Source organism: Chiloscyllium plagiosum, unplaced genomic scaffold, assembly GCF_037043375.1.
Source record: "Chiloscyllium plagiosum isolate Xiang-an unplaced genomic scaffold, Cpla_swu_hap1 HiC_scaffold_22, whole genome shotgun sequence".
Taxonomy (NCBI): Eukaryota; Metazoa; Chordata; class Chondrichthyes; order Orectolobiformes; family Hemiscylliidae; genus Chiloscyllium; species Chiloscyllium plagiosum.
In genome coordinates this window covers 44,269,765-44,297,482 of record NW_028270160.1, presented here as the reverse complement: position 1 = coordinate 44,297,482, position 27,718 = coordinate 44,269,765, and the positions used below count along the sequence as shown (strand labels likewise).

General features: G+C 40.1%; 1 protein-coding gene across 1 annotated transcript; it reads right to left on the bottom strand.

Moving 5' to 3' along the window:
- Positions 1-3,960: 3,960 nt before the first annotated feature.
- On the bottom strand, positions 3,961-27,206 carry ccnj (cyclin J). Its single transcript, XM_043712198.2, has 6 exons — positions 27,061-27,206; positions 26,820-26,917; positions 23,572-23,782; positions 12,248-12,547; positions 5,739-5,898; positions 3,961-5,646 (listed from the first exon to the last, which is right to left on the bottom strand). The coding sequence occupies exons 1-6, from the start codon at positions 27,065-27,067 to the stop codon at positions 5,265-5,267; spliced, it is 1,158 nt and encodes a 385-aa protein (XP_043568133.1). The 5' UTR covers positions 27,068-27,206; the 3' UTR covers positions 3,961-5,264.
- Positions 27,207-27,718: the final 512 nt, after the last annotated feature.

The following is a 27,718-nucleotide window of genomic DNA, read 5'->3' as shown; positions in this document are numbered from 1 at the left end:
TCTTTAAACTCTTTTAATTGAAATTTTGACGGACAATGTACAAGTATCTCAATAAAAGCTCAAGAGAACTTTATCCAGTGCTGCAATATGAAGCAGGTAGCCAAGTGTTATAGACCAGGCCAGACACCTTCAAAATATTTTAAGAAGGTAACCTAGACCCTAACTTATTCTTATTTTAAAGGCATGTGTGAAGTGGATATTCCAGGTGTGATGCAGTTGGTCAAACCACTCAGCTTTGAGTAAAATGGAATTTATATAAACTCTACAGTGAAACATGAACAAAAGAAAATGGAATTTAGAATAACTTAATTATTGGATAATGTAACCAATTCGATTCAGAAATTATTACTAGTTAATATTCCAATACAGTAATATCCCACAAACACACCCCTTGGCAAAAAGGTAAATTCAAACAGATTCTTGTAGCTATAGTTACACTGACTGTCAATCAGATTATGGTGTAATATTGTGATACATTAAAGAATGTGAGCTTACATTTTCAAAGAAGAGTCACCTGTGCAATGTTTGTGCCCTCAAAAGTCTTTATCTTTTGTTTCCCTCCTATTATGTGCGTTGTGAAGGGCCATTTGTGACTGGTAGTGCTTGGCACGGTGTACAGCTGGGTTTTAAATATGGCATCTACATTGGAAGTCCCTGAAGGTCCTGGCAGTGGTGAATATTGCTCCTGCTAATGAGCACTTAATATTGTGAGCGAGGTGCCTGTGGGTTGTGGTGCATACATAATGAAGTGAGCAGCATAAAAGTGCATGAGAAAACTTTGTGAAACTCCTTGAAATTGACACTTAACCAATTTTTGCTATAATTTGGCATATAGATTAAGTAAAAAGCAATTAGATAGCTGAAGGCTAAGGGAAGGGGAAGGAACGACGAGTGAGGGAAAGAAAAGGAAGAATAGCAGTAAGCAGCCAGAGATCCACAATTAAGTGGGGAATGTTATAGGAAACAAACATTGAAGGTTTCGTGGAAAAGCAGTTTGCAAGCAAGACTCTACATGACCACAACAAGCTTAGAAGCTTATTAGAAAAAAAACGACCAATGAGAAGTGAAATCAAAGCACAAAATAAAATCCTATAACTCTGAGGAGACACATTGACAGCACAAAAAGCAACAGGCAGGCAAGAGTATATCCTGCTATTTCCTATGATCATTCTTCAGGAAATCCTCTACTTTTGAACTGGCTCAGATCTCTATTAAAAACAGCAGTCAAAGGAAGTTCAGACAGTTGCATTAAGGTGGTAATAAATTATGTTGTAAAGTATTATTTCAAATTGTTCATTAGCCATTCACAAAGTGTAAATTTTCCCCTGCTACACAGATCACTCCATTTTGATGTTTTGTGAAAGAAGGACATTACAAAACAGAGGTTGGAAATATGCAGGGAGTAATTTCATATTCAACGGGTTGAGACCTTGAAATACTGCAGGTACAGACCCACTAATTTTAATTTAAAGAGCTCCCCCAAACACTAATTCCAGTCTTTCCTTCTTTACCGATTCAGATAAAACAGTGAATTTCCATCCTTTACTTCTTTAATATCAGATTTCCTGTATATACTCTCCCTATGATCTTATTTTTGAAGTCTGTTCTGATTTGCTTTACATAACTATAAAAGCTTCTTAATATGAACAAATTAACTTTTAGATATGAAAGACAAATGTAGCAATGGCTAATGTATATTTTACTTGACTAACTAGCTTACATAGTACTCTGAAAGAAAATTCTAGACACAGCATATTTTCCTATACACCCTAAAAATGCAAGGACTTCACTGAAGATTTGTGCAGAAGTGAAATTTTTACATTTCCTGCTTTGTTGCCTTTTATTTTAGCTTTCAATTTCACATAAACAAATATGAAAAAGGGGTTAAACATTGTTGCAAATTCTTTCAAACTTTTTCAACTAAAGAAAATTACATATTCATTGTAACAAAATGATTCCTAGTCACCAAGTGATGTGAACATTTGAGTAAGTTGAAAAATTAGGGGGAGTTCAGCAAAAATTAGATTCTTGATATCAACAGCAAATAGTCCAATCCTCGAACCATGTGTTGAACAACAAGACAGAAAGTTTCACTAGTATCATGTCATTATTATCCAGTCTCACCTCATTAGGTAATCAGTTTCCTATTCTTCCATTTGTCAGCAAGAAACCAGATGGTGACAATTCCAAACATGAAAGTCAGAGTGTGTCACTGGTGATACCAGCTCACTGCTTGCTTCTCTAGGTGTCCATCTTGGACAGCAGTCACCAACTTCTCAGAGCATGCTTCATGGGCAGCACATGCTAGCTAAGGATGCTTCCATTGAACACAAATCAGTCTCATGCATCCTCATTGCTTACCATTGATTCATTCACAAGATAGCCCTGCACTTCAATACTGTACTTTACTAAAGTCACTAGTGTCCTACCAGGTTACAGGACTGCTCTCTCAGAGATGACTGGTGGGGAGTATAATCTGAGGGTCACCTGAGGGGACAGGTTGAGGAGGGTTCTGCATGGTAACCTCAACTGATCTATGAATTGAACCCACAGTTGCATTGGTTTTCAGCACATTGAGCCTTCAGTATTAACAATTGGGCTGCCAGCTTCTCAGACTTACATTGCTGTTTAGCTCAGAACAAATGGTCAAGCAAGTATTCATATTGCTATCCAGCACCAAGCTATGTCAGAGGCACATATACAGTATGCATTAGCAGCTTACACAGTAAACAAACAATGTGTTTCAACGAAATGACACATCGCAAAGTCAAAGGGGACCAGTCCTTATTGAAGGGGCACTACCTTTAATCGGGGAGTTCTGCCCCATTCAAATAAGGGGCTTGTCTGTTCTCGGTCCAGGGCTTTAGTCATGATCAGTGAGGTAGTTTGTCTGACCAGAGTCAAAGGACCAGTGTCTTTGCAGCACAGTAATTGGATACGTTGGTGGGAGAGCTGTGGAAGTATCCATCCATAGGCTGGGCTGTGCTCAGTTGGGGCTATCCTCCTAAATCAATCTGGCAGATGGAGCAGGGACCTGGAGTTTGGCTATTAATGGTCAGGAGACTCAAGAGACAGCACATGCATGAACTGTGATATCTGCTGAAGCAGAACCTGGCTCTGGACTGGGTGACCATCCAATTCCAGTGCCCAGCATGGACATAATTGCCCTGAATTCTTACGCCAATGGCTCCTTCCAAGGAGCAACCTGTGTGGCCTCTTCCAATTGTTCATCCACAAATGCAACCAGCAAGTCAGATGTCATTTTCTTTGAGATTTGCAGCAATTTATAATCTTCCCCTGCAGACTGGGCAGCTGGGTTTTCCACAGAATGGCATTGTCAAGGTGAGGAATACTATAGATTGCATGAATATTGCTTTGAGAACACCTTAACACTACCCTCGGGAATTCATCAGCCAAAAAGGCTTCCACTCAAATTGAAGCCCATAGGCAACTTCTGGAAGCATGCACCAGATATCCTAGGAGCTGCCATGATGCATACACACTAGGGAATTCTCAGGTTAGGTGACTTTTTAAAAAGATCTCAGTCAGAATATGGCAAAGTGTTGTGTCATGTAGCCCCTCATGATAGGCAGCAGGTTGGGAGCAATTCTGAGGCATATCTTTTTCACAATCCCATCCACCAGCACCTCCATGGTGTCTGTTGGAATAGCAGGATGTCAGTTTCCTTTTCTGCACCATTCACTCAGTCCCAATGCCATATGATGAGTGTGAAGGGAATCTTGTGGTATGCAGTAACTGATGTACTTTGGAACCAAGCTTTAAAGCAGCCACAACCACACAATTGCATAAATTGGACACTATGGGGCTGGTTGTGTAATTAACGAGTTAAAAGTGGATACTTGAGGAAAAATGTTGATCCTAATCCTCCCAACCAAAAGAAAGGAAAATTCAGCTATGTCTGCAGGGCTCCTATTAAGTACTAATATAGATATTGGAGACTGAAAAAAAAAATTGTAGAATGGTGATTCATCTGTTATGAATCATTGATCATTTAAAAGCTTCATTGTCAAACTTTAGAATATCATTCGATTCTAGCACAACTAAAATGTGAATTTTAAATACCTAATGAAGGAATACCAAACAAAATCTAGTGGAAACAATTTTATTTAAAATCACTGATTACTTCAGAAATGCACAGCACCCAGTAAGGAAGTTCTCCATTTTGGAACTGCTATTGTATACTTGTAAAAAATATTTATTCTAATGATACACTTGGGTCTGCAAAACAATGTTAGATTACACTTTGAGTAAAGGATCCCATTTGTGCCATTTATTCTTTTCCACAAGTGCAAGTGCTTACTCTTGAAAATCTCACAATACTTTAATTTATTTTTAAAAATTCATTTAAATCCAAAATGTATTCTTATTGCTCTTTTAGTAACATGAACATTCAGAACCATCTAGAGAAAACAGGCGTGAAGATTAAATGGACAATTAGATCTCAAGAGCAGACTTTTTAAATATAAGTGTGGTGTTGTGAAGCTTCTATTAATCCAAAAGGCAAATCTATTTACTCTGAAAAGGTGACTTAAGCACCTGAACAAGAGATTGTTACTATAATCTTACTAGTGCAAACAAATGATGTTCTGTTCAAATAATTCAGTACATTTCAAAGGAGATAAAGTTCAGCTACTTATAAATAAACTGAACACAAATTGCTCTTGCAGTACATTGAATGGTCTCAATAATTATATGCAGATACAATTAAAATGTAACTAAATGAGGTAGTTACCAATTGGTGGAAGTGGTTATCTTCTGTCAAGTGTTAAAAAAGATAATATTGCACAATGAGCAGCCAATTAACATTAGACTGGAGTCGGAGAAAAAGAAAAGAAAATGCTGCAATTTAAAATTGTATTCATTAGTTACTGTTTGGCACTTAAGGCATACAGAGGAAGTAATTATCAGGATACTGACCAAAAATCAGGATCAATTTCTGATGTAAAGCATCAAACTTCCAAACTAGCATTTTATCCGGTTAATTTGTCAGATTTATTGTTCATCATATCAATTAACTTGTTGTTAAGTACATCTTCAAACATTTAGATAGGTTCTTTGTTATTTCTTTAACATTGGTGCCCAATAATCCCCAACACCTACAAAATAAATTTGTTTTGTTTCTCTTTAAGATGTAAAGAACAATTTCAAAATATAAAGTTATGATTAAAGCCATTCCCACATGTAATGTGTCTTTTGATGATTGGTTCATGTAATTGCCTTTCAAAGTATGGTGTTTTTCAGAGTTAATGGCCATTTACTTGGTACTTCTGATTAGAAGGAATATTAATACAAGATTTAACTTCCATATTTGTTGCTAATGACATAGTATTTGCTTGTCTGGGTCCATGAGTTACAAAATTAGCTTGAAGATTGGAAGGGCATGCTGATATTGTATATCTTGTTGCTTGACCAGTTGGAAGAGTAGATTGACAATTCTGCTGCAAGGGCTGTTGGTGATGATACTGCAATAGATTGGAGTGCTTTGGATGCAAGTATGGTGAAGTTTGTTGTGCAATCCGGGTTTGGGAAGAAGCTACAGGTTGACTCAAGAAAGTGCTTTGTCCAATCTGAACTGATTGTTCACGTTTCTGCTTGTTGGCTTCTTTTACATCATTGTCGTGAGCACTTCAAATTAACAATGAATAAGATGTTAACAGAGAGCTACCGAGGTCAGCAATCATATTTAAAAGTAATTACTTTAGATAGATCGCACTCACATTAACAGACGTTCAGTACAGGGTAACAGAGCATCCCAGGCATAAGCAGTAAGATGGTGCAGTCGAACAGGCCATAAAGGAGTGAGTTTAAGAACAGCTCGAGACGCTGCTATGCAAGCAGCTGCAACTACTGAAGGAAAATAATTTAAAAAGCCATGATCTGTAAAGATAAAAACAGACTAAATTGAAAGCCAATCAATTTAAGTTGTGCATTAACAAGTTATATCATTCTTCATCACTTCAATTAAGTAAATATTTATTTAGTTTATCTAGCAAAGCTAAACTGCTGAACTTGAATTGTTACAGTAAAAAAAAGCATAGTGCTGGAAAAGCACAACCAGTCAGGTAGCATCCGAGGAGCAGGACAGTTGACGTTTCGAGCATGAATTCTTCATTGGGAAAGAGAGAAGAAAGATGATGACGACGAGGAGGAAAGGGAAAAAGAGGAGGGGAGTGAGAGTGAGAGTGAGTGAGAGAATAGGTGGGAAGGAAGATGGACAGGACAGTTCAAGATGGTGATGCCAAGTTGGAGATGAGGAAACTAGTGAAATCAGCATTGATCCTGTGTTGTTGGAAGGTCCCAAGACAGAAGATGAGGCATTCTTCCTTCATGTATTGGGTGGCTAGAACCTAGTGGTGGAGGAGGCCAGGACTTGCATGTCCTTGGCAGACTGGGTGGGGAAGTTGAAGTGTTCGGCCATAGGGTGATGGGGTTGCTTAGTGAGTGTGTCACAGAGATATTCTTTGAAACATTCTGCAAGTTGGCATCCTGTCTCCCCAGTGTAGAAGAGACCACATTGGAAGCAACGGACACAGTGGGTGACATGTGTGGAGGTGCAGGAAAATCTCTGCCAGATGTGGAAGAATCCTTTGGTGCCTTGGATGGAGGAATATCTCTGGTGATGGGGTCTGTTTATTGGTGACGGAAATGGCATATATAGACGGAAATGTCTCGAGCTTAACAGTACTTCAGGGCACAATCTACAGGCACCAACCAGATACATCCCTTGTTCACAGACATTGGCATCTGGCATGTGCCAACATCTCATGATGATAATGGCATCTCTCTGAATTGCTTGTTAGCACTCAGGAAGCACAGACTTGCATTGAAGGGTGCTCTAGCAACTAGGATCAAAAGGCTGCAGCAAGGACACTTTGCACACATGGATAGGCAGCCAGCTCACGGATTGGACCAAGCTACATCATAAGTCTGCTCCCTTGCTCTTTTAGCATCAACTTGGATGCTTGCACTCACTATGCAGTGTCAACTTAGTCACACAACCAAGAAACTTTTCTTGCTTTTCAGCAGTCCTCAGTAAAGGGGATGTATATCTTGCTGTATGGCAGTGTGCTTTATTCATCTATGCCTGCACCATGTGCCAGCGGCTTATCTGCAAACACGCAATGTGCAGCAAGCAAGTAGCCACAAAATCTGGGGGGGGCACTCCTCACTAAGGTCCATATCAGTCAGAATCTCCCAGCTCAGTAAGTCAAGGGCAGACTCAATAGTACACCATGATTTGGCCTTGGCCAGGCATCCATTTAGGGTGATCTTGGTCAAGAGATCTGCACCTCTGCACTATACTGTCTAGTCTAGGGTTTGGGCTTATGCCATTGGGGAGACGTATGGTCAGTCGGGATGCATCTGGATACACAAGGGGGTAGTTCATGGGCAGTACATTGCAGGAACAAGGAAGGTCACTGTTGTGGGAATGTGTTTTTTCCAAGGGGGATGAGGGGTGTGTGTGACCTGAGCCAGCATAGACATTTCATATGTCAGGGTTTGGGGATGAAAAGCGGGCAGGTGCAGGCTCATGCAGGCAAATATGCATTTTATGCGGTTTACAGGAAATAATCCCAGGAGGGAAAATTTGGATGTTCAGGGCCTCAGAGACAAATGCCAAGGCAGAAAGCCACTCACCCTCCTATCTCCTCTCATCATGCTGGAAATAAAAAAAAGATGTGTAGATTAATGACCAAAGGGAGGGGTTACAGGATCTATTGATGTTAGAGCTTTCAAAATGGGAAAAAAAAGCATTGCATACAGATACATGCACTGTACAGGTCACAGGACTGTTGGATCACCATTACTCCCCATTCTAATGCATTGTCCCTTATGTCTGGGGCACATAGCTGTACCATAAATTGCAGAACAATCACCTTTGGAAGCAGAAGCCCAGAAAGAATAGGAACGTTGCAGCATAGAGGGTCAAAATTTAATGAGGATCCAGTGCACTGTACATGCATTGCTTCTTTTGCTTCCAGATGATGCTGCAGCTTCTAACTACAGAACTTGCTCCATGGTACATGTGTGACCATTAAATTATGACTCATGCTGGAACAATGACATTTGGGACTACTCAGACACAAACAACCAGACATATAGGAGTTAAAGGTCATGTTGTGGCTGTACAGGGCATTGGTTAGACCACTTTTGGAATATTGCGTGCATATTGCGTCTCCTTCATATCAGAAGGATGTTGTGAAACTTGAAAGGCTTCAGAAAAGATTTACAAGGATGCTGCCAGGATTGGAGGATTTGAGCTATAGGGAGAGGCTGAATAGGCTGGGGCTGTTTTCCTTGGAGCATTGGAAGCTGAGGGGTTACCCTAGAGGTTTATAAAATCATGAGGGGCATGGATAGGATAAATAAACAAAGTCTTTTCCCTGGGGTGGGGGAAATCCAGAATTAGAAGGCGTAGGTTCAATGTGAGAAGGGAAAGATAATAGGGACCAAAGGGGCAATATTTCCATGCAGAGTGGTGGGTGTATGGAATGAGCTGCCAAAGGAAGTGGTGGAGGCAAGTACAATTGCAACATTTAAAGGGCATCTGGATGGGTATATGAATAAGAAGGGTTTAGAGGGATATGAGCGAAGGGCTGGCAAACGGGACTCGATTAGGTTAGGATATCTGGTCGGCATGGATGAGTTCGACTGAAGGATCTGTTTCTGTGCTGTAGGTCTCTAAAACTTTATGACTCTAAGGTTAAAGCAGTTTGCCTGTCCTGTCCTACTGTTGCCAAGCCTTCAATCCTGACAACCAATACTGTGCAGACATGTGCACATTTCCAATTTTTCTAAGGGTGCTGTACCTAGCTCTTAATGACAGCTACCAACCTGTCCACGGAGACAGATAGATAGTCACATGACCTGGTATACTGCTGAAGTTTCTGGGCTTTGGAGGACCATTTTGCCCCAGATACCTGTTTGCTGTTCCCGTTCCTCCTGTGCACATGTGGAATGGACACTGACTGCTGACCAAAGATTCCTCTCCTGTCTGGGGCTGAGCAGATTCCTCATCTTACGGAGTGCTCATACAGCCAGTGGTCTGAATATTTCTTCCTCGGTTAGCAACGGAGATGGCACAGTGAGATGCTCCCCAGACTGTGCTTGTGTTCCCACAGAGGTATCGGCATCTGTCAGTGTGGGAGATGCAGGAGGCAGCTTTGTCAATGCTTCCTCTGAGGCCTCAATATGCATGCCCTCAGAGATCATGGGGGAGCCAACCACTTCACTGCAGAGGTGGAGGAAATGCTGGCAGTGCCTGCAAGACAAGTGAGAAGGCATCATAGCCATCCATTTCAAATGGGATGCAACGACACTCCGGATGAGCCTAATGTCAAGCACCCCTCCATCTATTTGCATTATTCCTGCCCTATGGGCTATCTTATGTAAGAAGAGAAAAGAAGGAACTAAGCAAGATGAAAGTGTCTGTACCTCTTTTAGAGCCAGTGCAGGTGGACAAAAAGATGGCAAGATGTTCAGAGACAGTGAGGAGGCAGCACACAGGCAATGCAGAGTTTCTGGTGTTGGTGGTGGTGAGAGCACAAGAGAGAAGATGTTGCAGAGTGGCAGAGCATGACCTTGGTAGGATGTGGGTCAGTAGCAGAGATAGTGGGTCTGAGGTAGCAAAGAGAAATAAAGTGTGGTACTTACATTGGTGAGACAGAGAAGGTCATTGACGTGTTTATAGTAATGCTGGCTGTTCCTTTAGACTGTCAAAATGGTATAGAGCTTGGTGGCGACATTGGACCAGTTACCAGGTTCTGGTGACACTATCTCCACTACCGGTCCTCCAGAAAGGAGTATTCCTCTCCATTGCACCACCCCTCGATTGGGACATCCAGGTCCCTATTGAAGTGCGGCGCCATCTTCCTAATCTGAGGCTGCTTCACAAAATGCCCTTGACTGAGCTGGGCAGCTTTGGAATACCAATGCTACTCCAAGGTTTAGCACCCTTTTAAAGATGGTGTTGGTGGAAGGGATGCTAGCTCTTCAGCAGATTTCCATTGACTGGTGAGCTGTTTCTGGGAAAAACCCATGGTCAGGTGGGATAGAAATTGGATGTAGGGTTTGCCACACAGTGATGGGGTATGCAGTTAATGAGATGTATCCATTATGATATGGGAAGAAACCTCACAAGGCCCTATGGCAGCAACTCCTCAAGAAAGAAACTCAACATGACTTGCACTTCGCCCCCAAAAAAACTAACATTTTGCAATCGCTTTTTAACTCCAGATTGAGGAATTCAAATTTCATAATTTGCCAGGGTTGAATTTGAACCCATGCCCACTGAGCAAGAATTATTCTTTAAGGCAGACTCTTCTAATCATTTCCAATCCTAGCTACCTCTAGGGAGGAGAAAATTCCACCTGTTGTTTTCTATGAGAAAGGAACTTAGTAAAGTCTTGGAATAATTGAATGTATACTTTGTTTTTTAAAATATAAAATTACAAGAAGTCTTTTGATAATGGGTATTCCCATTAAAAAGGTTACAGATTTTGATTTTAAGAAATAACTATCACACATCATATTACACATTTTACTGAGAATGTGCCCCTAAATTTCTGGTCAAAATGAGAATTAACACTTTTATTGTAGTGTTTGCATAACTGGTCTACACATCCTTTATGGAGAAAATCTCCACCTAAAACATTTATAGTGCCCAAATTATATGGACTTGCATTTAAGTTTAAAGGTAAATTTATAATTTCAGTAATTATGTGAATTACAGTGCAGAAATGCTAGTTCCAGAATAAAGTTCTTGTGAGAAGGTAATTGTGTCTAAATTCTATTAGTACAGTCCAATCTTGTTGGGGAAACCCACTTCCAGGAAAGTTTTATCCAAAGAAAGAAACATTTATGTTCAGTTGGTGCCTTTCACAAAATACAAGTGGATGTCACATGGCTGTGGTTAACAGCAATAAAGCATGCGTATATTTGCAGTCACTGGTATAATGTAGGATATAATATCAAACTGCAGCACAAACATCCCATAACTGAATAACTGGTGTTTAAATGATAAACTATGGATTAAATGATTTAATACTGGGCTGCATATCAAATCTCCAGGACACTTGCACCAATCAACCCCACCACCCCACGGCCAAGCATTTCAACTCCCTCTCCCATTCTGCCGTGGACATGCAGGTCCTGTTCCTCCTCCATCGTCACTTCCTCACCTGACACCAAGAGGAAGAATACCTTATCTTCTGCCTTGGGACCCTTCAACCCCAGGACATCAATGTGGATTTCACCAGTTTCCTCATTTCCCCCTCCCCTCACCTTACCCCAGGTCCAATCATCCAGCTTAGCACTGCTGCCATGACCTGTCCCACCTGTTAATCCTCCTTCCCACCTATCTGCTCCACCCTCCTCTCTGACCTATCAACTTTACCCCCACTTCCATCCACCTATTGCACTCTCAGCTACCTTCTTCCCAGCCCCACCCTCTCCCATTTATCTCTCCACCCCCATGGCTCTCAGCCTCATTGCTCATAAAGGGTTCCAGCCCGAAACGTCGATTTTCCTGCTCCCTGGATGCTGTCTGACCTGCTGTGCTTTTCCAGCAACACACTCTCAACTCTGCTCTCCAGCATCTGCAGACCTCATTGTCTCCTATCAGAAACAATTCCCCTGTTTTAAAAATAATGCCACGGTAGTGTTCATGCCCAGCTGAGAGCAAAGAATTTTTTGGTTTAGCATCACACCAAAAGATGCTTCTTGATAGTTCAGTACATCCTCAGTATTCCACTGGGACAAAGGCTTTGAATTTTGCACTCAGTGCGACTACAACCTTTTATCTCTCAAGGAGGTGATACCATTAACAACTAACTGACTTAGACAATTTCTCAATAGTATTTCAGTCTTTTTTGTTGTGGACAGCATATTATTAAAGGTCAATAGGCTTGTTATTAGCAACCTTAAGTGGTCTTTAATTATGCAAATATCACAAGCAGACATCCTATTTCTGCACTTGCTCACTTAACGTATTAAAGGAGGATCTTGACTATCGCTTGTTCAAACCTCTTGGAATCATTTTCAAAAGCATTTATTAAATGAATAGGACACTAAGGCTCTCCTGCAATATAGCAGAAAAGGAAGAGACACGTAGGGACAAATCTCCACCAGAATCAGAGCAGAATGGGTTGCAGGGGACGTGAACTATACAAAAAGGGAGTGAAAGAGGAAAAGATTATGAGGTGATATTTGGGTTGACTATAAATACCTTGTAAAGATACCTCTAGAAAGTAGGCAGAATATTTTTCTGTATATAACTTTGTCTTCTCCAAGTAAACCATAGGCCTTCCACCATGAAGATCAGTTTCATGTACAGCAATGGAAAGGTAGTAATCAATGAAGTGTGCTGCAGTAGGCAGGCAGAGGTTCCATTGAAAGGATTCTAGCAACAAGAGTTCCATGTGCAATAGGTCCTGTTTGTTTAGCACCAGGTTCATACTGCTCAGGCAAGTAAGGCTGTTGAGTTGTTCAAGTTTTGGTACACGATCTTCTTTCTCCTCAAATTTGCCTGATTTAATAAAATAAATGTTTGTTAGTAATATTTACAATAATGATTCTCTGAATAAAAGCAAACAGTGGATAAGTATTAGAACTTTAAAGTTGTAGGATTTCATTTTAGTTACACAAAATAATGCATTCACTTTAATATTATGGCTTTCAAAAAAGTAGTGAGCAGCTCATATTTCAATAAGCAGATGCGAATTTTATTGCAATCTATATTTCACCTTGTCAATGCAAAGTGATTTCAGCTGAGCTTGAAATTGTTATTTGAAGTCATTTAAGATATTTGCATGTTGATTACCTTGTAAAGACACATCCAGAAAGGAGATAAAGCTTTTAGTTTACACAGTATGTTGCCTTTCTTTGGATTGGAAAGTAGAGTGCAGGAGGAAAGACTAGCTCTGCTTTAAGAGATGCATCCTGTGATAATTTAAGCAATCTGGAAGAAACAAGTGCCACAGCAGGCCTTCTTGCTAATATTTGCTTCAGCCTTATCCAACAAATGAGAGAGACACCTTTTGAATAGTCACTCGATATCATGAGTCAAATGAAACAGGGAAAATCAAATCCATTTGGAACTGGGAGCAAAATTAGACTGATCCCCCTGCAAAACCTGCAATTTTGAGGTAAGCAAGCAGTAAAGTAGAACTGTAGTATGGAACACAAGCATTAATAAGGGTTAATTTTGCTTTGTTTAGAGTATTAGTTGTTCACTAGGTACTGTTTGGTCAATCTTACTATCAGCTGGGAAGGTTACAGTAAATATCTTTAAACCTCAATCGTGGGCAATTCCTTTAAGTTGGACATTAGGGAAACCTCTTTCTTGTTTAAAGATATTAGTCTCTTAAAACAAATCTTGATAAAATGCTGCACAAATGTTTGCCAATATAGTTGAAACCATGGAATAAAAGGAATTCTGGCAGTATTGATATAGAGTTGACCAAGTGTATTGGAAACAGTATTAGTGAACAGATGTTTTTGAAAATGGACAAGGTACACAAGTGGGGTTGGCTTGGGGAACACTCTTTCTCTTCAGATAAATGATTTAGAACATAAACTTCAACTTCAATATGCAAATATTCCAAAACATAAGTAGTATTTTAAAGCTATGAGGATGATAACTATAGATTTCAAAAGGGCATGATGAAGCAAAATTAGTTGGTAGAACGGCCTAATTCTGCTCCTTCATCTTATGGTTATAGTCAGGCTATGAAAAGAATAGTCAGGAGGCAGATATATTAAAAAAAAATGCAGAGAAGATAAATGAGGGGAATACAAATGGGTGCAATTCTAAAGGGAAACTGCTCTAAAGAACACAAACCTGGGAATATATATGCACAATTAGAGTCATAGAGACGTATAGCATGGAGAGAGACCCTTCGGTCCAACTCGTCCATGCCGACCAGATAACCCAACCCATCTAGTCCCACTTGCCAGCAACTGGCCCATATCCCTTCAAACCCTTCCGATTCATATACCCATCCACCACTTCCTCTAGCAGCTCATTCCATACACATACCACCCTGTGTGTGAAAACATTGCCCAGGTCTCTTTTATATCTTTCCCTCTCACTCTAAACCTATGCCCTCTAGTTCAGGACTCCCCCCACCTCAGGGTAAAGGCTTTGTCTATTTATCCTATTCAAACCCCTCACTATTTTATAAACCTATATAAGGTCACCCCTCAGCCTCTGACGCTCTAGGGAAACCAGCCCCAGCCTATTCAACCTCTCCCTATAGCTCAAATCCTCCAACCTTAGCAACATTCTTGTAAATTTTTTCTGAATCCTTTCAAGTTTCACAACATTATTCCAATTGAAAGGTAGCAGAATTGCACGCAATATTCCAAAAGTGGCCTCACCAATGTCCTGTACAGCCACATGACCTCCCAACTTCTGTACTCAATATTCTGACCAATAAAGGCGATCATACCAAATGCCTTCTTCACGATGCTATCTGATATATGATTAGAATAGATTCTCCACAGTGTGGAAACAGGCCCTTCAGCCCAACAAGTCCACACCGACCTACCAAAGAGTAACCCACGCAGTCCCATTTCCCTCTGACTAATGCACTTAACATTGCGGTCAATTTACATGGCTAATTCATCTGACCTGCACATTTCTGGATTGTGGGAGAAAACTGGAGCACCCAGAGGAAACCCACGCAGACACGGGGAGAATGTGCAAACTCCACAGACAGTCGCCGGAGGCTGGAATCGAACCTGGGTCCCTGGTGCTGTGAGGCAGCAGTGCTAACCACTGAGTCACCATGCCACTATATATCTGCAACTCTACTTTCAAAGAGCTACGAACCTGCACTCCAACCTGCACTCTCTTTGTTCAGCAACACTAGGACCTTACCATTAAGTGTATAAGTCCTGCTAAGATTTGCTTTCCCAAAATGCAGCACCTTGCATTTGTCTAAATTACATTCCATCTGCCACTCCTCAGCCCACTGGCCCATCTGATCAAGATCTAATTGTAATCTGAGGTAACCTTCTTCGCTGTCCATTACATCTCCAATTTTGGTGTCACCTGCAAACTTACTAACTATGCCTCTTATGCTCACATCCAAATCATTAATATAAATGAAGAAAAGTAGTGGACCCAGCACCAACCCTTCTCACAGGCCTCCAGTCTGAAAAACAACCCTCCACCACCACTCTGTCTTCTACCTTTGAGCCAGTTCTGTTGGCTAGTTCTCCCTGTATTCCATGAGATCCAACCTTGCTAACCAGTCTCCCATGGGGAATCTTGTCCAACACCTTACTGAAATCCATAGAGATCACGTCTACCGCTCTACCCTAAATTAATCCTCTTTGCTCCTTCAAAAATCTCAATCAAGTTTGTGAAACATGACTTACCACACAATGCCATGTTGACTATCCCTAATCAGTCCCTGCCTTTCCAAATACATGTACATCCTGTCCCTCAGGATTCCCTCCAACAACTTGCCCACCACTGACGTCAGGCTCACTGGTCTATAGTTCCCTGGTTCGTCCTTACTTAGTTGTCCTTACTTACGTTAGCCAATGTCCGGTCTTCCGGCATCTCACCTGTGACCATTGATGAAACAAATATCTCAGCAAGGGGCCCAGCAATCACTTCCCTAGTTTCCCCTCAGAGTTCTGGGGTACACCTGATCAGGTCCTGGGGATTTATCCACTTTTAAAGTGCTTCATGAGACAGCTTTGGCAAATAGAGTTAAGGAGAATCCAAAGGGTTTTTAAAAATACATTAAGGACAAAAGGATAACTAGGGAGAAAATAGGGCCCCTCAAAGATTAACAAGGTGGTCTTTGTGTGGAGCTGCAGGAAATGGGGGAGATACTAAACGAGTATTTTGCATCAGTGTTCACTATGGAGAAAACATGGAATATATAGAATGTAGGGAAATACATGGTGACATCTTGAAAAATGTCCATATTACAGAGGAGGAAGTGCTGGATGTCTTGTTGAAGATGGAAGGTAAATTGAGAATATTGTTGAAAAGGCATAGGGATCCTGTGCTTTATAAACAGGTATAGATTACAAAAGGAAGTAAGTTATAATGAACTAAAATGCACGGGATTGGCCACACAGTTTGTATTTAATTCTGTCAACCACATTATAACTTGTAATGAATATGAAGATTTTTATAGCGGGGGCAGAGGAAAGAAATTGAACAGTTCAAAAGACATAATGGAGAGGCTGAAGGAATTGTCATTAGAGAATGTTGAGAAGAGATTGGTTAAACATAAATTCAAGTGGTTTTCAAGAAGGAATTAAATAAAGTGCCTGGAGAGAACAAAGTTTGCAAAACTTATTGGGTAAGATCAGCAGAGGACTGAGACCAGGCAAATTGTTCTTGTAAGGAGCTGGCATGTATTGAGTGGGTTAAATGATCCCCTTCTGTGCAACAATCATTCTGTGACTTTGTAAATGCATTTACGGGAGGTGGGCATTGCTGACAGTCCTGCTCCCATTCCGAAAATCCCTTGAGAAGGGGGGTGTTAATCGGCAGTCCATTTGGCATAGTTAGAACTACAATGCCATTAGGGAGAGTGTTTCAGAGTTTTGAATGTGTAACAATATATATGAAAGTCAGGATAGTGGTTGGTTTGAGGAGAACCTGTGCATGGTAGTGTTCCCATTGTCCTTGGTAGTGGTTAGGGACTTGAAAAGTGCCATCTAAGGAGCTTTTAATTCAGAGGTTTGGTTCAGTTGGTCCAAAAGGGGGACATGCCCACCAAGTGAGTTACAAGTGAGGTGCCCAATGGTATTAAGTGCCTTTTATGCACTTAATGACAACTGCAGTACCTGCCCTGTGGATTCAGGGCCCTGGAGGTATACAAACCCCAGTCACAAAGACATGTCAGCCATTATCTTAATTTGATCTTAAATATCTGTATCTGTACCTAGGTATCTTTGTACTTAAGATGGTCCTGTAATGCAACAACTGTAAACACTTCACATGACAACAAAGCTAATTCAATAGAGCCCAGCTTCTCTGCATTGCTCATCAACACCACTGAGAACAGAAGCATTTGTTGGCCACATACCCACAAGAGGTCCAGAACCAAAAAAAAGAGGCAAAAAAAAAAAATGAAACATACAGATTATGAGAGAGAGAGGCAGCAATTGGAGATGAAGTCAGGTGTCGGGAAGGTCATTTGGCTCCCATTAAATTAGTAAGCCAACACGGAATTGCAGCAGGCTCACCGTTAGTGAATGGATCAGTAATCGTCTCTATTTACATTCCATGGCTAGAATTCTGGGAATCCATCTACAGCCTCTTTCACCCTTTGATTTAACAGGGAGAGGTTTTGCCACCAAAAACCCAACCTGAGACCTCTCACAACCAAATGGCTCTAGCCACCAGGTTTCCCCTTATGACATTAAATCTTTCCTTTGGTCATGGTTCAAATATTCCAATTACAAGGTTTATCAAAAGAATTAGGGAAATTAGTTGGGATAAGAGTAGCAGCTTTATGAACTGGAAGTATGTTATCAGAACACTAGTAAGAATGGATGTAGGCAAGGGAAATCAAAGACTTGGTTAGAATAAGGAATTAAGTCCCTTTAAACATTGATGTGGGCAATATTGGAAATAAAAAAATGAGGAAGTAAAACTTGAATAATTACTTTGTGCCAATCGTTAACAGAAAGAGTTGGAGAAAATACCAGATATTTCAGAAAAAAAAAGTGAATCAAAGCCTGGAACTTAAAATTAATTCAAACACTATAACATGGCTTCAAAAAGAAAACTAGCATTAGAAATTGAAAATTTCCAAAAACTGATTGATTGTTTCTACACTAGATTCCAATGGAAAGAGGTGAGAAATTTATCGATTCATAGGTTGTAATAAGACCATAAGACATAGGAGCGGAAGTAAGGCCTTTCGGCCCATCGATTCCACTCCGTCATTCAATCATGGCTAATGGGCATTTCAACTCCACTTACCCGCATTCTCCCCGTAGCCCTTAATTCCTTGTGACATCAAGAATTTATCAATTTCTGCCTTGAAGTCATTTAGTGTCCCAGCCTCCACTGCACTCTGTGGCAATGAATTCCATAGGCCCACCACTCTCTGGCTGAAGAAATGTCTCTGCATTTCTGTTCTGAATTTACCCCCTCTAATTCTAAGGCTGTGTCCACGGGTCCCAGTCTCTTTGCCTAACGGAAACAATTTCCCAGCATCCACCCTCTCCAAGCCATGTATTATCTTGTAAGTTTCTATTAGATCTCCCCTTAATCTTCTAAACTCCAATGAATACAAACCCAGGATCCTCAGCCGTTCCTCATATGTTAGACCTACCATTCCAGGGATCATCCGTGTGAATCTCCGCTGGACACGCTCCAGTGCCAGTATGTCCTTCCTGAGGTGTGGGGTTCAAAACTGGACACAGTACTCCAAATGGGGCCTAACCAGAACTTTATAAAGTCTCAGGAGCACAACAGTGCTTTTATATTCCAACCCTCTTGAGATAAATGACAACATTGCATTCGCTTTCTTAATCACGGACTCAACCTGCATGTTTACTGTTAGAGAATCCTCAAGTAGCACTCCTCGATCCCTTTGTACTTTGGCTTTACGAATTTTCTTACCGTTTAGAAACTAGTCCATGCTTCTATTCTTTTCCCAAAGTGCAAGACCTTGCATTTGCTCACATTGAATTCCATCAACCATTTCCTGGACCACTCCTCCAAACTGTCTAGATCCTTCTGCAGCCTCCCCACTTCCTCAGTAGTACCTGCCTGTCCACCTAACTTTGTATCATCGGCAAACTTCGCTAGAATGCCCCCAGTCACTTCATCCAGATCATTAATATATAATGTGAACAGCTGCGGCTCCAATACTGAACCCTGCGGGACACCGCTTGTCACCGGCTGCCATTCCGAAAAAGAACCTTTTATCCCAACTCTCTGCCTTCTGTCGGACAGTCAATCCTCAATCCATACCAGTAGCTCACCTCGAACACCATGGGCCCTCACCTTGCTCAGCAGCCTCCCGTGTGGCACCTTATCAAAGGCCTTTTGGAAGTCTAGGTAGATAACATCCACTGGGTTTCCCCGATCTAACCTACTTGTCACCTCTTCAAAGAACTCCAACAGGTTTGTCAGACACAACCTCCCCTTACTAAATTCATGTTGTTAATATTTGAAAGGACTTTTTAAAAACTCATTTGTGGGACTTGGGCATCACTGGCTGGCCAGCATTGATAGTCCATCCCTATTTGCCCTTGAAAAGGTGGCGCTGAGCTGCCTTTAATTGCTGTAGTCCACTTGCTGTGGGTTGACCCACAATGATGGTAGGAAGGTAATTCCAGGACTTTGACCCATCGACTGTGAAGATATGGCGATATATTTCCAAGTCAGCGTGGCAAGTGGCTTGGAGGGGAACTTGCAGGTGGCATTTTTTCCAAGAACCTGCTGCTCTTGTCCTTCTAGGTGGAAGTGGTCATGAGTTTGGAAGGTGCTGTCTAAGGATCTTTGGTGAATTTCTGCAGTGCACCTTGTAGATAGTACACACTACTGCTACTGCGCGCCGGTGGTGGAGGGTTTGAATGTTTGTAGATGTGGTGCCAATCAAGCATGTTGCTTTGTCCTGGATAGTGTTAAGTTTTTTTTTTTGAGTGTTGTTGGAGCTGCACCCATCCAGGTAAGTGTGCAGTATTCCATCACGCTCCTGACTTGTGCTATTTGGATGGTGGATGCACTTTGGGGTGTCAGGAGGTGAGTTACTTGCCGCAGTATCCCCAGCCTCTGACCTGCTCTTGCAGCTACTGTGTTTATATGGTGAATCCAGTTGAGTTTCTGATCAATGGTAACCCCAAGGATGTTGACAGTGGGGGATTCAGCGATGGCAATACCATTGAATGTCAGGGGCCGGTTGTTAGAGTGTCGCATATTGGTGATGGTCTAGCATTTGTGTGGCGTGAACGTTACTTGCCACTTGTTGGCCCAAGCCTGGATATTGTCCAGATCTTGTTGCATTTGAGCACAGACTGCTTCAGAAACTGAGTCGTCGCAAATGGTGCTGAACACTGCAATCACCGGCAAACATCCTCACTTCTGATCTTATGACAGAGGGAAGGTCATTGATGAAGCAACTGAAGATTGTTGCGCCTAGGACACTACCTGAGGGACTCCTGCAGAGATGCCCTGGAGCTGGAATGACTGACCCTCAACAACTATCTTCCTTTGTGCATGGTATTACTCTAACCAACGAAGTGTTTGTCCAATGACACCTATGATGCCATTTTTGCCAGGGGTCCTTGATGCCGCACTCAGTCAAATGCGGATTTGATGTCAAGGGCTATCACTTTCACCTCACCTCTGGAATTCAGGTACAATGTTCTCTCTAAGTTGTGCAGCAGTTGGGAAGACCTGCATGCGTTGATCATCATGCCACCACTGACTAACTCCAGAAGCCAAAACTCCAGTTTTCCATGCAAGACAAATAAAATGTTTAGGGAAATGCTTTTAGGAATTAGGAATTTACACCTTTTACACTAGTGATATGCATAGACCGTAGATTTAAATCCAATTTTCTGATTTTAATACCTGCGAGTTTCCTAGGCTGAAATGGTTATAAAGGGAACCACACTGATTTTTGAGACCAACCAAGGAGTTAAAAAGAAGTGACCCAATTCACTCCTCTTCATCTGGCATAATAAGTACAATTATAAATATAACTCTGTTACTTAAAAATGTGATGAAGAAGACTAAGAAAATTCTAGATCTGTTATTAACATTAATTTTCAAAATTATTTCATGAGATGGCAGTGTCAATAGCAAGATCAGCATTTGTTATCTATCCCTAATTTGCCCTTTACCTGTGTGACTTGTTCAGCCATTTCAGAGGACAGCTAAGAGTTAACAACATTGCTAATGGTCTACAGTCACATAGCTGAAAATGTGTTGCTGGAAAAGCGCAGGAGGTCAGGCAGCATCCAGGGAACTCCTGTTCCCTGGATGCTGCCTGACCTGCTGCGCTTTTCCAGCAACACATTTTCAGCTCTGATCTCCAGCATCTGCAGACCTCACTTTCTCCTTACAGTCACATAGGTCACACCATGTAAGGATGGCAGAATTTTCTTCTCTAAAATGGACATTAGTGAACTAGATGGCTTTTATGACAATTGACAATGGTTTCACAGTGACCATTACAAAGATTTGACAGAAAAATTCCATGCCATGACCATTAGTCTGGGCCCCTGGAATATTAGTCCAATGATATAAGCATTACATCATCCCTTCCTGAGCAAGTATTTTTGAATCTATATAATTCAGTCCAGAACAACTGAATTTAGGTACTGTCAACTTGGGTACAAGACATAGTTTTGTTAAAAAACTTAATTGACCTGAAATGTTAGCTGTCAACAGATGTGGCCTGAACTGTTGAATATTTTCTATTTTTATTTCAGTATTTGCAGCAAACTGCTTTGGTATTCACTCAGATAATCACTTAATCAGAACAATTGGGAATTCTGAGAAATAGAACTAAAATGCATTTATACCAAATTACACCACAAGTCTGACATTTTCAATGTTTTTAAACTAGCATCACACTTGTCACTAGTCACATCTTGACATTCAAGACCAATGCTGAAGATTTGCTAATATATCTTTTTCAAAATTCTTAAATTTAGTTTTATTCAACTTAAGTATTTTAGAAATGAGTATTTATCATTTAACTCCCTTCAAGCTGTGTTTTATGAGATGCAATTAATGATGCTTAGGACAGCAAGCCATAAAAACCTACAAATGTATTATTAGGGTGATTGACCAGCATGTTGGGGGCCTGAATCTTGGTAGGATTGAAGAGATCTTGGAGTATGCTAGCATAAGATGCAGGGGTCAGTATTGTGACCACAACTATTCATGTTATACATTAACAATCTAGACAAATGAACTAATTGCATTGTTGCTAAGTTTGCAGATTATAAAAAGATACGTGGAGGGACAAGTAGTGTTGAGGAAGTGGAGAGGCTGCTGAAGGACTCAGCAGGCTAGGAGATTGGACAAAGAATTGGCAAATGGAATAGAATTTGGGCAAGTGTTAGGTTATACACTTTGGTAGGAAGAACAGAGGCACAGACATTTTCTAAATGGAAAAATGCTTTGGAAATCTGAAGCACAAAGTGATTTGGGAGTCCTAGTCCAAAAATCTCTAGGAAAGCAAAACCAATGTTAGTATTCATTTCAAGAGAGTTGGAGTAGGGATGTATTGCCTAAGGCTGTATAACGCTCTGGTAAGACTTTGGAATATTGTGGGCAGTCAGAAGGATTTACTGACTGAGGGGTCCAGAGGAGATTTACAAGAATGATCCTACAGATGAAGGGCTTATCATAACAGGGGTAGTTAAGGTCTATACTTGATGGAGTTTAGAAAGAGGAGGGGAAATCCTGCAGAATACTGAGAGGCCTGAATAGACTGGATGCAGAGAAGATGTCTCCACTAGTAGGAGAGACCAGGACCTGAGAGACAGCTTCAGAGTGAAGGGACAATCCTTCAGAACTGAGGGGAGTAGGAGGAATTTCTTCAGTCAGAGGGTAGTGAATCTGTGGAACTCATTGCCATTGAAGACTGTGGAGGCCAAATCTTGGAGTGTATTTAATACTGAGATACGTAGGTTCTTCTTTTGTAAGGGGAATACGGGTTACAAGGAGAAGGCAGGAGAATGGGGTTGAGAAACATATTGGCTATGACAAATGGCAAAGCAGTTTCAATGGGCTGAATGGCCAAATTCTGCTCCTAAATCTTATGGTCTTAAGTATTAGCATTGGAAAGGCATTTGCTTATGATCTACAACAGCAAACTGGAATGGTTTATAGATTACAACCACCAAAATTAAATTTCAGAGCATTAGATTCCAAAATGGTGAAAGGTACCTAAACTAATTACATAACAGCTATTTTCTTGATGTAACTTTTAAAATCTAGTTAGATTTTATAAATAACTTCACAAAAGTTATAGAAACAATTCATCCTGGGTATAAGTTCCTGTATGGAAATTATCATAGCTGCTCAAAGTTCCATGCACCCCTGTGTAATTAATCTTCAAGCATAAAGTTTCAAAATGATTGGTGAAAAATAGACTGTATGGCCATGATGGCTAATCTATTCAATAGCTGCATGTACAAAATTGTAATAAAGGTTATTATGGAGCAATCAGGATCAGTACGCAGGCCTGTAGACTGTGGAGCCAATGACTAGCAAATTAAACCTTTTGGTAAACTGGCAAAGATCACCCTTTACACCACATAACAGTACTTGATGTGTTTATCCACCTTGCAAGCCAATCTTGGCTACTCATAGCACATTCATGATCTTGGTAACATTTTTCTTCAGAAATCAATTAATACTTAACATAAAATTAGTTGTTGTATCTATGCAAGATAATCAAAGCTATTATTTGTCAAGTATGTTTTGAAGTTTAAAACAATAACATTTCAAAATATGGATCTTAAGGTTGTGTATCAAGATTTTTAAAAAAAAGCATTGGAAAAATAAAGAATCACAATTCAAAAATACAACACACTTACTTGCCAGAAGTAAACAGGAGAGTGCCACTAGATGTAATTTCTGAACAGAAATATCATAGCGGTCCATAAATAGATCTAGAAGGTAAACAGCAAGGTGGCGAGCAGTAGGGCAAAGATGAAAATGATTGCTAATGATTGCAAGAAGATCCGCAAAGTAACGTCTAGTGTTCAGCTGAGGAGAATGGCTTTTGTAGAGTGGTAATCTCAGCTCCTGAACATAACAAAATGAGAGCATTTAAATAATAGTATTAAAGTAAACATTCTTATTAAAAAGAAAAAGACATACATTAACTTTTAAACTAAGATTACATATAGCATAAGAGGTTCATTTAACTTCTTTCAACTAGACAATCAGTGTTTGAATCTTATGTTCTAATTTTTCCTAATGATGATCACTTTCTAGTCACAATCAGCTGAGAATAGCAAGGGGGAAAAAAAAAATCATTGAGTGAGGACAGGTAGTGAAAAAAGGAGGAGATTGGCTGGTAGACCAAGACTACCTTGTTAATAATGGGCATCCAAACAGAAACACCAAATGACTTTTGCAGTTTCATTCGATAGATGACAGGACATATTCAGATGATAAATTTGGGACATTGACATCAAAACTCTGTATTTCTTCCACTCATCAGCAAAGTTCATCTGCATGGTGTTTCTAAAAAAACTTCTCAGACAACACCAATGTGCCAAGAGGCACTGAGCCACTATAGACTAACAAAGTTCCTTGATCCATGATCTGTCCCAAATTTATGGTGATGGCTCTATAATTTATCTCAGAATCTCAAAGAAGAATAGGAGGGAAAAAAGGAAAAAAGGGGAACAGGAGTCCTAGCTGCTGTCTGGCCAAGACCACAGTTGGAAATTGTATGTGAACACTTAAGTAGGATTGGATTAAGTGTGACTATGATGTTGAGTATGATTAAGTAGCCTGCAGATATTAATTATTTAGAATCAGTGTTAAACAAAGCCAATGCAGCAAAACATAAATCCTCTCTTTTAAAAAGGGAGGCAGCAATTCTGACGTTTAAACACTTGAGCATAATAAAATGTGCACAAGCTGGATTTATACTCATTACTTTCAAAGTTACTCATTATTATAGCGGCTTGCAGCAAAAACAAAAAATTCAGTAACTCTAGAATAATCTGGAAATCATCTGCCAGTTACTGAATCAAATCTAAAACAGCTTTTTTGAAGGGCATCCAGTAAGTCTCAGTCCCTTGCTTTTGCCCTACCTCTGATTTCTTTTTTCCTTTAAACCTATTGAGTCTGCATTAAATTGGAATTCACAAAGTTTAAATTAAACATGCAGAGATGGGAGGACTAATTTTAAATTAACTTTTAAAGCTAGCTTAATTGTCACTATTCTCTTTGCAATAGCATCAGCTGCAAGCACTCCATTCAACAAAAGCAAATTTGCACATCAAAATGTAGATGGAGCTGGAGGGTAATCCCACTAAAATACAACTTTGCATGTGTTTCCAACTTGGAAGGACCCAGACCATAAGTGGTTTGTAAATAGGAAAAATTCCCAAAATTGGTCACAACTTAAACAAAACATCTTACTTTGATTAAGACAAATAGCATTACATGTTTTCTGCTATGAGCAAATTTGTACTGTTAGTACTACTATGACATATTTTTCTTAATGAAAATAAAGCATCAATAAAAAAAGGTGACCAACTCATATGATGTGTCTTACTTTACAAAACAGGTCAAATATTTTGCATTATAAATTATAGTTTTCACTTAGACTGCATAGAATTTTTTTTATTGTTAATATAGTTATAATCTTGAAATGATCAGACTTTTAAAAAACAATACCTTTAGTAAAACTTTGCAATGCGACACTACCCAACCATGATTTAGTTAAGTGTTCAGATGTCTTATGAATATATTTCTTGGGGTGATGGGAGCTGTAATAGGAGTTGGATTATGGTGTGCAAAATACATATTCAGCTTAAAATGAAACAGACTCAAAGTGGACCACACTTTTTAAGGGATGTCTTTTTATGTTGCAATTCCCTTTTCACTAAATTATAGCAGTAGCAAAAAATATAACTTGCAATTAAAATCAGACTGGTTCTTAGAATATCATTTTTGCTTCAGAATAAACAAGGTTTGCTAGCCATTTATGTCAGACAAAATAATAGTTAGGCTTAATTTGATCCTCTCACTGAAGGAGAGCAGAGTACCAATGTATTTACACACAAATAAGTACAGTAAATATGATCAATTATAAAAACAGATGTTGCCTCTCTCAAAGAGATAGGAATCAATACAAAGGAGAGTCCAACTACACAACTCTAACATTACCATATTATCAGAAAGGCTCAAGAATCAAATACCTAGTATCAATAAAAATCAGAAACTAATATTTTATTTTGTCATAATGCAGATCCCAGAACATCACAAACTAAATAGACATCTTTTGCAAAAAGGAGTACATTTATCAAAACCCTCATGTGTTTAAAACTAGATTCAATTTTCCAAAAACAGTCACCGAATGTATGCCAAATCTATCATGGTAAAAACTTGATTGCATGCTCTGATGATTAATGTGAAAAATTGTTTAGACATTCAGTAATTTTATTATTCTTATACCAATACAAGTGTGTTCTTGATTTGTGGCCAAGCTTTGATCCACAGCTCAGAAGGATCCTTGACCAAATCTAGCTATCTGATTGATGATAGATCTGTTAGATTCCAGTGTACAAACTGTAACATTTGCAAACTGTGTAAACAAGCCCCAATCCAACCCAACTCTTCTTTGTCATCTTCATCTTAAATCAGTGAAGTGGTTCTCGATTTACTTTTAAAATCAGATAGTTACCATTCTTTGGTTACAAATCCTAAAGCGAGCTTCAAAGAAATAAAAAAACCCATGAAAGTTGACAAAATTAAAGATTTCAAAGCACGAGTATTAATATTATTTGCCGAACTATTTCACATGGCTCGTCTTATTTAAACTCTTAATATCGACGAGTCCTATTAAGAAAGTTTCTCAAATTTGAAAAACGAAGTACTACCTCGATCACAGTCGTGTACATTAAGGGAGAGGTCGATCGAGTATATTTAATAAAAACGCTTTCAAGTAAAGATATTTAGAAGTAAGCCTCCACACATCTCTAGCTTAATAGTTAAATGGAAAGAAAACTTTCTTTGTCCCGATTCTAACAAGGGAGAGGAGCCTGCGGAGATTCCGTTTGTAGTTTAACAGTTCTGTAACTCTTTATAATTAGAGATGTACCTTGATGCGAAGAGCCTGATGGATGTCGGCAACCACTTGTCCTTTCCACCACTGTTCTCCCAGCTCCATCGACTCATCAAATACTAAGTTAATTTTTTCTGCAAAAGAAGACAGCGTGCCTGTAACCAAAAGCACACAGTGCCGCCGTTCAGTATTTAGACTGAACAGATCACAAACCTATTTCGTCCTTATCAACCCAGCAAATTAACTCTAATCAATTGTTCGTATTCACCAAACAAACCTGACATTTACTGATGAATAAGGCTTGACCTCGCTAATGGCCAGTTTCAATTGCGATTGCAAAAACATTCTGCACATCACAGCTGAAAGTTATTTTGCGTGTGTGTTGACAGCAAAACTGATCTACGATCTGAAAACACACTTGAGAGTCTGAATGTAAATTACAAACATAAAACTGCACCAGGAAGTATTGAGTACAGAACAACGTGTATGTTCATCGTGGACACAAGCACTTCCGGGACCACATGGATTACCAACAGCCTGATTTGTAGTTCTGCATCTGTTTATTTAACAGACACGGGGACCAAAGCCAAAAAGTTATGTACTGTATCTCTGCAACCAATTGTACATGCATTCTTTAAAAAGTTGTTTTCCAGTTGTATGGTGTTCAGCTTAGTTGCTTCCCCACTCATTTCACGCCGTCTGTATGAGTTATAAAGTTATATTTCTCAGCTTGTGTTGTTTTCGAAAGCCTCAATCTCTTGAACATGCTCGGAAACCACCTCACTCACTTCAAATCCGACTGCAACCTGACTCACCATCAGCAAAGCTATATTTTTGTGTTTTCGGGGGGGGGGGGGGGGGGGTATTGGGTTGGTTGATTCGCGCTTGTATGGGGTTATGAATTCTGGTGTTCAGCTTGGCACTCGCTAGCGAGG

Coding starts and splice junctions, on each gene's coding strand:
- ccnj (XM_043712198.2), bottom strand. Junction 12,548..23,571: donor CTCCTGTTTACTTCTGGCAA/GTAAGTGTGTTG, acceptor TTATTAAATCAG/GCAAATTTGAGGAGAAAGAA. Junction 5,647..5,738: donor TGTACTGAACGTCTGTTAAT/GTGAGTGCGATC, acceptor GTTAATTTGAAG/TGCTCACGACAATGATGTAA.